This window comes from Microtus ochrogaster, chromosome 5 (genome assembly GCF_000317375.1).
Source record: "Microtus ochrogaster isolate Prairie Vole_2 chromosome 5, MicOch1.0, whole genome shotgun sequence".
In the NCBI taxonomy this organism is placed as follows: domain Eukaryota; kingdom Metazoa; phylum Chordata; class Mammalia; order Rodentia; family Cricetidae; genus Microtus; species Microtus ochrogaster.
The window spans coordinates 83,950,705-83,963,198 of record NC_022012.1 but is presented as its reverse complement, the minus strand read 5'-3'; the positions used below and the strand labels follow the sequence as shown (position 1 = coordinate 83,963,198).

At 44.5% G+C, this 12,494-nt stretch overlaps 1 protein-coding gene across 2 annotated transcripts in view; it reads left to right on the top strand.

The window, feature by feature from the left end:
- The window catches only part of Stac (SH3 and cysteine rich domain), a 139,343-nt gene that overhangs the window by 69,203 nt on the left and 57,646 nt on the right, over nucleotides 1–12,494 (top strand). For both annotated transcript variants that reach the window (XM_005348017.3, XM_026779526.1), the window contains 3 exons: nucleotides 9,796–9,896; nucleotides 11,296–11,377; nucleotides 12,260–12,375. In XM_005348017.3, the coding sequence (XP_005348074.1) occupies nucleotides 9,796–9,896; nucleotides 11,296–11,377; nucleotides 12,260–12,375 (299 nt within the window). The remainder of the gene's footprint in view (nucleotides 1–9,795; nucleotides 9,897–11,295; nucleotides 11,378–12,259; nucleotides 12,376–12,494) is intronic.

The window sequence follows — 12,494 nt, the reverse complement described above, 5'->3', positions numbered from 1 at the left end:
TGCCTCTGCCTCCCGAGTGCTGGGATTAAAGGTGTGTGCCATCACCGCCCAGTAAGTCTGTCATCTATTAAATGTTTAATTTTCAAATCCATTTATCTTGTTAGTTGTAGGTTCATCTCTTTGGATAATACTGTAGGCCTTTGGCTCTTCGCCTTTATTCGTTCAACTTGTAGGAACAGTTTATAAATCTTATGTAATAACATTGATTTCACCCTCTTTCCGCATTGTGTTTGTGAATTTGTTATTGCTTTGAGACCAAACCTCGTGTAACAAAGGCCATCCTTTCCGTGTAGCCAAGGATGACCTTGAACCCCTGATCCTCTTGTGTCCACCTTTCAATTATGGTACTGTAGGATGAGCTACCACCCAGACCCTCATGCCCACTAGACATATTCCACCAACTGAACCAGCCCCCAACCACTGTGACTATACTTTATGTGATCAATTTTAATCAATATTTTGGTATATTGCTTATCATGAAACTATGCTTAGAGTCACTCTTATAATTAAGATTAAATAAACTAGTACTTAAATTTTCTTCAGATTATTTATTAGTTTCAACTCTTAGTTTCTTGCCCCACACAAACTTTATTACCGAACTCCTTCTAAATAAGCACCTGTTGCTTTCTCCAGAAAGGAAGCAGATGCCGCGCCACATTTGTGTCTAATTCTCCTCTCACTGCTGCTGGGAGGAGTCGCCTTCAGCAAGCCCTGAGTTATTTCTTCTCCTCCCTTCCCCTTCCTTCCCTCAAGCACGGAGTTCTTCAAGATATTATTTGGCTCTTTCAATCCACATTATTGGTTATGCCACTCGTTTGTCCTGGCTTACTCACTACTGGGCCTTTGTTATAACAGATTACTTTTCATTTTGCAGTTCTGGGGCGCACGCTCTTCAAGAGTTGTCTTGTGTTAATCAGTTTTTATTCAGTATACAGAGTAACGGGTTTCGTGGTGACATTTGTTTATGCCTATATCATTATACACAGTTTTCACCCCTTCTTTTCGTCACCTTGTCCACTTCTCAAAACTTCTTATCCACGTCCTCAAACACTCCTCCCTCTACTTCCTGTCACACTATTCCCTTACTCCATTCTGCTGGCCCTTTCCACTCTCTAGACCCCTGCCTACATCTAGTCTACTCTTACTCATAGGTAGTAGATAGGTTGATGATAGATCGATGGATAGGTGTTTAGATACACAGACAAATGACAGACAGACAGATGGATGGATGTATTCTGTACATGAGAGAAAACCTACAGTATTGTCTACTTGAGGTCCGAATCCGGTTTATTTCCATAACGACCTCCAGTCCTATCCATTTTCCCGTTGTTCCCATTGAAAGGTTTGACTATGAAACTATTCCCTGGGAGAAGCCACCATGCCCAGGTTCCCGCAGCAGGTATTTCTGGAGGGACCTGCTTCTTCTTGGTAAATACAAGACTGCTCCCAAACCGTGGTTCGGCAGTGTCACATTAAATACCACAAAGGTTTTCTCATGCTACTAGGAATAGCATAATTATCACTGGAAGCTCCATGTGGGCGAGAGCTCTCCAGGGTACGGGGAGGAGAACGATTCTGTCGCTGTCCCTCCTCAGGGCGCTAGGCAAGGCCAAGACCCAGTGTTCTCTCCACTGCAGCTTCTCTCGTTCCCATCCCCAGAGTGGAAACCATGGCAGCTGTCAGTCAGTGTACTCAGGACATTCCTGCTGCATTCCCATGGCTTCTCCAGTTCTGGCCTGATCTCAGTAGGATCAAAGTTCCACACCTGACTGGCCCATTTTCTGTCCTGTGAATGAATACATATGTGTTTCTCTTGAATTGATTTTTGATTTGTTTGGTTTTTTTCTCCTTAGTGTCTTTTCCCTCTTTGATCATCTTGGGTGTGGCCCTCTGATGCAGTTCCTTGGAACTCTCTAGGAGGCCCAACTCATGACATCTACATAATCCTCGTGTGTAACGTGGCTGGGACTCTTAAAAACTTTTAGCAAGATGATTTGCAGCAAGTAGATAGAGGGTTTTCAATAATGGACTTCTTCCCTGAGTATTTAATAAACGCTCATGTAGAAACTTAAATATTACCCAAATAAAAATATTAATATGCCTGATAAGTGCTATTCACTTCCCTGTAGAATGAATTCCTCTATAAACAATGTATTTCATTAGTGTTTTATAACATATTCATGTGCAAATGTACTTAAGACTAGCAGTTTTTGAAGAAGAGGCTTCTTTTTTAAAGATTTTGTTTTATGCATATGAGTACTTTGCCTGTATGTATTTGTATGCATGTAAACCACGTGCATGCCTGGTGCCCACAGAGGCTAGAAGGCACCACTTGGGTGCTGTGGACTGATCTGAGTTCTCTGCAAGAGCAATAAGCACTGTAAATGGCTGGGCCATCCCTCCAACCCCTCGAGACTAACTTCCACACAGCGAGGACCACCTTGCCTGTTTGTAACTCTAAAGGAGAGCTTTGGAGACGATGCACTCAGGAAGACTGATGCCTTCAGACTTGCACTAAAGTGTGGCCAGTTCTTTAGTTTCCTGTAGCTAGCTCACACTTAAGGAATCTGAAGTAGTGACCCCTGAGTAAGTCGCTGCTCAGGAGGTGAAGATCTGCTTCTCTCAGCGCCACATATCAGCAACTCAGAACTGAGCACTTTGTCTTAGGTCTCAGAGCACAGGACAGCTGTGGGAACCTTTTAAGAGTCTATGCCCAGCTTTTTCCACTCTGCCATGCTGTCTTCATAAATTACACATGTATACACATGCACACATACCCAGATATGAACAACCAAATATAGCTTATACATAGAAGGCATAGTAATTTGTTAAACTATCATCTTATTTTTGTATTTTATTGTCTTACAACCCAAGTTTTATAAGAATCAACCAAAATCTTTGAAGCTGGCTCAGTGGGGAAGACTGAGGTCCTGAATTCAAATCCCCAGTACCACAAAACAACCCCAGTTGGCAATGCTGCAAATGCCAACGACCCCAGTTCTAGGTGGCGGAGACAGGAAAATCCTCTAAGCTTGCAGGTCAGCCAGGCTAGCAGATACAGCAAGCCACAGGCTCAGTGAGAGCCCTGTCTCAAGAAAATAAAAGAGAAGGAGATGAAGGAAGACATTTACCACTCTGCTCTGTTTAACATGTGTGTGCAGTGGGCACACACACCAACATACAAACAGGCACCCCTCCACACACACACACACACACACACACACACACACACACATCAGACCACACACAAACATATACACCAAAAAAGTATAAATACCAAGATTAGAATACTATTTTGACTAAAGGAGAAATATCCTTTATCATTTTAAAAGATAAAGTAGCAAGTCCCTGAATAGATGCATAGCATACCTGGGAACACCAGAGCAGACATAATGGCTAACACTCTCGCAGTCTTGACTGGCATGTTCCTGACTATCAGCAATTGTCATGACAAGGCCGCTTGTTTGTCCCTAGCTGCTCAGCCAAGAAATAATCACACAGAAACTGTATTAATTAATACTGCTGGCCCATTAGCTCTGGTTTCTTATTGGCTAACTCTTACATCTTAATTTAACCCATTTCTAGTAATCTGTGTATTGCCACATGGCAGTGGCTTACCAGGTAAGTTCCAGTGTCTGTTTCTGGTGGGGCTACAAGGCTTCTCCCTAACTCCTCCTTCTTTCTCCCAGCATTCAGCTTAGTTTTCCCCGCCTACCTAAGTCCTGCCCTATCAACAGGCCAAGGCAGTTTCTTTATTCACCAATGACATTCATAGCATACAGAGGGGAATCCCACATCAAGAAATCACCCACTTAGAGGGTTTAGCATGCATAGTGGGAAGAATTCCCTGTGTATTTTACCTCCACATTGCATGTTTTCTAAGGCTCACACTGAGCTGCAGGCCAATACAGCCCTGATACTTGTTGGCCCAGGGAGCTTTTTAAGACTTTTTACTTTCATGTAGATGCATGTGTGTATTTGTGTCTATGTATATATACGGCACATGAGTGTCAGTGTCCAGTGAGGCCAAAAGAGAGTGTCAGAACTCCTGGGGCTGGAGTTACAATCTGTTAGGAGCCATCAGACTAGAGTGCTGGGAACTGAACTTGAGTTGTCTCCAGTTCCTGGGGGCTTATTCTTATGTCCTCAAATGGGAATGGGACCAGAATGTCTCCTCTGAGGAAAATGTTATAATAGTTCATTTGCAGCCCCAGAAACTTTAAAACCCTGGATATCTTGCTATTTCTCACCAACCCCATTCTTATTGATCATACTTGTCTTTATATTTTCTCATCCGAAGAAACAGTCAGACTTTGGGGGCAGTGGGGTAGGTCGTGGCTGTCTTCCTAGTATTGCTCTTTCAATCTCAGTGAAGGAAATATGGAGAGATGAGGGTTGAGATCTGTTGATTCACAAAAGGCTAGCAGAAGGCTACCAAGAAAGGAAGAGAGCTAAGTTTCACAGCAGGGTAGTCTGGACTCTCATCCTCTTTCCTTTCCCAACCAGGTTCCTGCTCCCAGGCCTTAGTTCTATAGAAAGGGGAGGTGGCTAGCTCCACTTCAGAGGACTACTGAGATAATAGGAAGAGTGCACCAGATCTCCTCTGGTTTAGGAAGCTAAGCAGGGTTAAGCCTGGCTAATGCTTGGATGGGAGACCACAGAAGGACTAGAAAGCTCCCCAGCAGTGTGTCACATACTCAGCCTTTGTTCATTCTTCCCAGTGAAGCTGCCATCTATCTCTGTCCCCGCCTCCTTGGCTAAAATAACAGTTTACATGCAAACCACAAGGGTCACTTATTAATCAAATGAATAAACCTGAAAGGAATTATTCCTCCCCATAGCTCAATTATTTTTAATTCTTTCTTACAGTATCAAGATAAGAATTCAAGTTCCTGACCTCTAGTATAGTGTTTCTCCTCTCAGATGTGTCCATGTGTGTGTACGTGCTCACTGACAAACTCAGTTTCTTTAAATTGCCCTTTGTCCCGATCCCAAGAGATGGAATCATGCTCCATGGCTTCATTTGGCTTTGCCAGCCTTGTGTGACTTTAGGATCTTAGAAATAGTCTCCATATCCTTATATCAAAGAGAACTGGCATGTCAGTGTAGTGGAAATGCATGCCATATCCTGTATGTGTTGGTTAGTAATTACAATATGTAAATATATATACATATATATAATATATATATTATATATATACACACACACACACACACACACACACACACACACACACACTGCAGCTCAGGAACACAGCATCCCCTCCTCTAGTGTACTCAAGCTGTATAAGTTACCTGCCTGGGCATCACACCGCAGCCATTTGGTTATCAGACCAGCTCTGTCACAGGGCCCATGTCGCTCAACCCACTTGACCTCCTCCTCCTAAAGGCTTCTACCACCTCCCATCACAAGAAGATGGAAAGTATAATTCATGAGGTGTTTTCAAAAAGGGAAGAGACAGGAAGGTTTTGTAGTCACATAAATTTCATTATGGTATAATGTTATAATTTTCCTTTTTATTGTTAGCTGTGGTATAAATTAACCTTATCATAGGAAAGAATAGGAATAAAAGCGTATATTTAGAATTCAGCACTACCAGTGGTTTCAGGCATAAAATGGAAATCATAACCCTGACAGATACAGGTGAACTGCTATATTTATAGATGTTCATGTTTATATATAGGGTTATACATTCCTGAAGTATTTTTCCCAAGCTTGCTGGGTATTATGGCACACGTCTGTAACTCAGGCACTGAGGAGGCTGATGTAGGCTTACATAGCATTCTTGAGTCTTGTCTCAGAAGAAAAAAACTGTTTTCTCAAAATCATAGTTTAAAACCTTTTTTTATAATGTGATTTACATTAATTTTCCTCAAATGATCTGTAGTTGTTAATTCTACAATGGGACAAACTTGAAGCAATCTAAACATTTATATGATTAACTTTTAGCCCTTGTTTGTTGCTAATTCGAATACTGCAGTATGGCTAGATGTCTTTCCTTTCACAGGTGGTTCTCCCCACCCCACCCCCATACTATTTCTCTAATTAAGGGCTCTCAGTTGTTATATTTTACTTTAACTTTGACATTATATGGAACTTTCCCAAGAGTCAAGCAATGTCTCAGTGCCGACATCCTTACAAACTTGATCTAGCCAGTCTAAGTGTGGTGGCACACACCTGTGCCCTCAAAACTTAGGAGGAAAGTCAAAAAGATCAAACCTAGTTAATTCAAAGCCAGGCTGTGCTATATAGCCAGACTTGGTCTCAAAAGTTTTGAAAAAGCAAAAGAAAAAAAAAACAAAAAAACGAGAGCTGGGGATATACCTTACTTACTAGCAAAGCCCCTGTCAATCATCTGCAAAGCCATAAGCTTAATCTCCAGTACCACAAAAAGAAAAAGGAAAATTAAACAGTATGACCAACTGTTTAAAATACATACCTAATAATTTTCATTAATAGCATGGCATTCTAATCCAGTAGATGTAGCTACCAGCATGGAGGGGGAAAAAATCAATCTTTGCATATAGTTCTCTCTCTCTCTCTCTCTCTCTCACTCACTCCTCTTTCCCTCCCTCCCTCCCTCTGTGGGGGGGCACTGTTTTTTGAGTTGGAACACATGTGGTAGTCAAAGGACCAGATGTTGGTCCACATCTTTCACCTTGTTTGCGACAGGGTCTCTTGTTGTTGGCCACTGTGTCCTCTGGACCAGGTGACCCACCAGCTTGCAGGGATCCCATCTCTCCCATCTCCCCGTGAGAATGCTGGGGTTTCAGGCGTGTGCTATGGACAGGAGGCACATGAGACTTCAATGGGCTGTAATGATCCATGCTCAGGTCCTCACTCTTACGCTTTAACCCCGACACATTTCCCCAGCCCTGATGGAAAAGCGTTTAGGTGTTTTTCCCCAACATACATGTGTAGACTTCCTTACACTGTAGCCTTGAGCATTTAGTTCTGAATGGATGGCTCAGTAACCCCCTGTTTAACACATTACTTAACGTAATACAAGATCATGAAACAGCCCGTTATGTAGACCCTAATCAGTAGTGTACTGGCCTTAACCTGCTGATGTGGGAATGATTTCTTATTAATAAAGAAACTGCCTAGGCCCATTTCATAGGCCAACCCTTAGGTAGGCGGAGAAAACAGAACAGGATGCTGGGAGAAAGAAGCTGAGTCAGGGAGTCGCCATGATTGTCCCACTGCAGACAGATGCAGCTTAAGATCTTTCCTGGTAAGCCAGCTCGTGGGCTACAAAGATTAATAGAAATGGGTTAGATTAATATTTAAGAGCTAGCCAATAAGAGGCTGGAACTAATGGGTCAGGCAGTGATTAAAAGAATACAGTTTCCGTGTAATTATTTCGGGGCATAAGCTAAGCTAGCCATGTGGGCGGCCAGGTGTGGGGGACGCAGCCCCGCGGCTCTTATTTCAACAAACCTACTGTTTTTGAAGTTACGTCTCAGCACATGAGAACCCTCTCTCCACACGGCTGCTAACAGTATAGTGTCATAATGAGGTAGTTAAGGGATCAGAAGTGTGTGGCTGCATTTTGAAGTTGGAAGAGCCAGTGTGGACATATTAAAATTCAATACTATATACTTCTCTCTAGTCAGACACAAGGGAACACACAACAAAGCCTTGGAGGTTGAAGGCAGGAGTCACAAAAAGAAGTCAGACCAGGCCTTCTCCAAATCTTTCTAGAATAAACCAGGACCAATGCAGTGATCCAAATCACTCTCTCCCCGATCTCTGAAGCTGAGAGTAGAAGCTTTCCCCCTTTGGTCAAGCTTGTCATTGCACAGCAGAAGTGGGCACACCTCACACAGAGTCTTTTCTGTCACTGCGCAGTGGGGGTGGGCACACCTCACACCGAGTCATTCCTGGCGGTCTGATTCATGCCAAGCAGCAGAGTATGAAAGCAGGCTAGAAAACCGGAGTCAGGAAAAGGAAATTTATAGATGAGGGAAAACAGACCATCGTTTATAATGACGCCATTTCAGAGGCCAGCTCACTTCCTTTTGAAGATCTTGCTTACCTTCCCACGCAGGCACAGATAGTGAGCTCAGAATTGAAATGGAAGTCACTGCTTTCCAAGGCCAGTCTTTGGAAATACAACTTGCTTTACCTGAGGGATTATTCTCGGAAAAGGGGGGGAGGGACTTTTCTGCTACAGTGTATAAACAAGTAATATGCTTTCATGGTGTGTATGTGCATGCGTGCATGCGTGCAGGTGTGTATTGTACACGTGTACGCGCACGCATGTGCTGAGGGGGCAGCTTCAACCATAGCAGAGACAGGTCCTCTGTTAAATGGTGCTTCCTGAAGGGACTTTCCAGGTGGCACCTCCCAGTGGACAGGCTTACACATTGCTTTTCCACACGAACTGTGTGTCCTTGCGTTTCTTTGTTATACCATCTAATTAATCCCAACTTCATCACCACGTACATTAAGCAATCCTGCCAAAATGGGAGGAGGTATTTGAGGCAAGCTGTGAAAGAAAGGAACAAGGTGGGATCTCGATTGCCTTGGGACAAATTACCTCCCCTGATTTCTCATTTTTAAGATTAAACAATGCAGATAGAACTTCACATCCCTCTCAGCTACTGGATACTCCTCCAGTGTCAAAGAGTCTGCTCCCATGAGGTACCTCAGATCTGTCACTGTTGCTTCACTGTGTACTGGGATCGTGAAGGGATTTGTTCATTAGTTTATTTAATGTGTTGTGCACAGGGCAAGGTTTGAAGCAGCACACCAAGGCACACCAGCCTTGGTTTCATTGAGTTCACCCTCCAGAAGGAAAGAGAAACAAAAGCAAGCTTTCAAGTAGATGTTTGTTGTTAGTTATGATGGATGTTCTAAAAGATAGTCCCAGGGTGCTGCACGAAAGAACCTCAGAGGGCTGGGTTGTGGCTCAGAGACTTGAGTGCATACCTAGCATGTGTGAGACCCCAGTGTTCATCTCCAGTATGAAGAAGGGGGGAGATAAAGGGAGAGGCTGGAGAATTAGAGGGGGAGAAGGAGAGACAGAGACAGGACAGATGAGAGTAACGGAGTAACAGGATGGAAGGAAGAGGGAGAAGAGGGAAGGGAAGAAGATGAGGGAGAGGATGAGAACGATGGAAGAAGGGAAGAGGGGACAGAAGGAGGAAGAGGGGTGGTGTGGAGATACAAGGAAGGAAGGGAAATCCTTGGTATGCATGACAGAGTCAAAGTATGAAGGGGTCACTAGACAAGTGAAGAGAGACCGAGCAGCATTGCAGATATGGAAAGCAGCGCATGCAGGGACCCTGAGGGACTAAAGAGCTAAGCCATCCAGAGAACTGAAAGAAAGTCACATGACTGACAGTTCATAAGCATGAGGGATTGCAAGCTTCCCTCCACTACTGCCACACCACCCCGTCACAGTGAGCAGGTGAGAATGGGTGAAATGTCAGGACCAGCATGACTCAGCAGGGTTCAAAAGAGAAGAGATGGACGATGGACAACCAGCATGAACAGTAAAGAACATGGATTTTGCTAACCTGAATTAAGACAAAGAAAGCACGGGTGTTCAGACTTGCTAATATCACGAACATAAAAAGGGAAAAACCAGAGTGGATATCTTAAGCAGGAAATGTGAGGTGGGGGAGAGGATACATTATATTAAAATTTTCCATTTATAAAGTTTCCTGAAAAACAATCTTCAGATAAGAATTAACTGGCTAGAAGTTTCCCTTTCTTTCAGTGATTTCTGACCAGACCACAGGAAAGGGCAGGCTGTACCTAACCAAAGTGTGCTGTGTGCCTGACAGGAACACACGCTAAGCACGGACTGCGCTGCGGGGCCTGTAAGATGAGCATCCATCACAAGTGTGCAGACGGCCTGGCACCCCAGCGCTGCATGGGCAAGCTGGTAAGGGCTGGTGAGGACAGACAGAGCCCTGGAACACTCTGAGTCCTTAGGAGTCTGTCCCAGGGAAGCCACACCGGAGAAACGCCTTCTCAGGAGTTCTGAAGCGGCCCCAGAAGCACTGAAATTGGCACAGTAAAGCAGCTGAGACGTGCCAATATCTGTAACGAATGTGCTACACCGGACAGGAGTCCGACCCTCATAGAGTGTCCCACCTCTCAGGTGGGGACTTCTCAGCTGTAGCGCTTCATTCCTCTTCCTGGGACAATTCAGACTTTCAGAGTGAACATTAAACATTACAGGAGCCCCCATCAGCCAGTGCAAACTAGGGTGCTTTGATACTGTGTGGTCGCCATTAGCTGTTGAGTGGGGTGGAGAGAAGACTGAAGCTAACACACACACACACACACACACACACACACACACGAGTGTCCCTGTGACAGTCACATAGTTCAGACTAAAGGAGATCTCCCAGTCTGTGCACATCTGCTCAGGCCATCTCAGGAGTGTGGCCTTCAGTCCCAGTGTACACCCGAACACGTTTTAAAGACCACTGAACCCAGAGTGTCCAAAGAATTACACCAAGAATGTCTGCCATAGGGAAGTAGCAACAGTCTCCAGCGCGGGAAGGAATTCTGACGTCTTCTCTGACTCTAAGGAAAAGTTCATGATAACTAGGGACAATGGCTTAACACCAGATGCGATGCTATCAAAGACCTGCTTCAGGGTGGGGAGCTGCCTCTAACCCCAATCTCTAGCAGTGCTCAAAGATGAGCACCATTTGCAAGAGATGTGTGAGGATTCATAGATGCTTATGGGTTTCAAGTCACCTGCCAACCCTGGGGTGTATCAAATCCAGGTCCTTAGAGAGTGCATCCAGTGACTCTGGCTTGCAATCTGTCCCTGTCTGTATTTCCAAGGATACTTCCAACAAGCCAAGGGAAAGACCACAGGTCAGAAACACAACCGAACCCAGAAAGCAAAGCTGATGGTTCTGGGTGACACTCTGAAAACATACAAGGGCCTTGGGCATGTCCTGATCTCTACCTTCCCCTGTGTGGGCTTTCTATCATCCGAAGCACCCACAGTAAGCTGTGGTGGAAAACTGTGAGATGTATTCTGGGGTGGGGGTGAGGGTTCAGCACATAGTGAGCTTATAAGAGCAGAGTAGAAGAGGCAAGGACAGAAGGCTGAGAGCTTACCTTCTAGATGGAGCATTAGCTTGCTCACCTCCTTCTGTTCCTCTATCCCCTTCCCCTAGTCAGTGGTAAATTATAACAACAGCAGGCTATGTCAGTACATTCAAGGGAGGCAACAACTGGCTTTATCTTTAGAACTGCTGCTTAGTTTTTTCTATTTCCTCTCTGACATTAAGTCTTTCTCATTTTCATTGTCTCCCCAGCCAAAGGGATTTCGGCGTTACTACAGCTCCCCTTTGCTCATTCATGAGCAGTTTGGATGCATTAAAGAAGTTATGCCCATTGGTGAGTTGGAACAAGGATGCACAAAGGTGCCAGTGATGACGGTGAACCTATAGGGGCTGCAAAGCCAGTGGAATAGCAGAGCTTCTTAGCTCTAATAATTTCTGGAGATGAAACATATGCTCTCCCTAATGGAGTTTAAAAGTAGCAGTGTCAGCCGGGCAGTGCTGGTGCATGCCTTTAATCCCAGCACTCGGGAGGCAGAGGCAGGAGGATCTCAGTGAGTTTGAGGCCAGCCTGGTCTACACCAGGACAGGTGTGACTGTTACAGAGAAACCTTGTCTTCGAAAAACTCAAACAAACAAACAAAAAAGCAGAGTTTCAAAAGTAGACGCCATGCTTTCTAAACCTTCAGCTACAAGACAACACACTTGTCCAGCCATCAGCATCAAAGGACGCACCCACGCAACCATCAGCATAGGACATGGCACCCTGTAGCCCATGTGCAGAGTCAGCTCCCCATTTATCAAGTGTCATTGAACTTTAGCCATATGCTGTTAGATGGGGTCAGTGGTCACTACTTCTCACAATTGTTTATATATGTATCTAGTATATATACAACTATATATAGCATATATATAATATGCAATGATATATTAATATAGTATATGTAATATAACATATTTACCAATGCTGAGTAGAAACTCAGCAAATGACACATACTGTTTAATAAAGTGCATCTAAAGATGTGGTGTGGATATCTCCTCTCATGTTCTGATCAGTTCTGGCTGGGTTCCACACAGAGGCAAGGGCATTTAATGTGAGCCCTCATCCATTGGTTGGGAGAGAAACCTGCCCCTGGTCAGGTCCCCAAGACTCTTTGACAGAGATCTGGCTTCTTGGGTCAGCTGGGCTCTCAGAAATGGGTCTCTTCTTCTTTTGCAGCTTGTGGCAATAAGGTGGATCCCGTGTATGAGGCCCTCAGATTTGGCACTTCCCTGGCCCAGAGAACAAAGAAGGGCAGCTCAGGCAGTGGGTCTGACTCACCCCCCAGAACCTCGGTAATTGACCTCGTCTTCTGTTCCGTAAAGTTTTCTGGGTGGGAAGGGGAGGAGGTGGCTCAGCTATCTAAGTACTAGCGGGCAAGCATGAAGACCCAAGTTTGAGTCCAAGAAGCCAC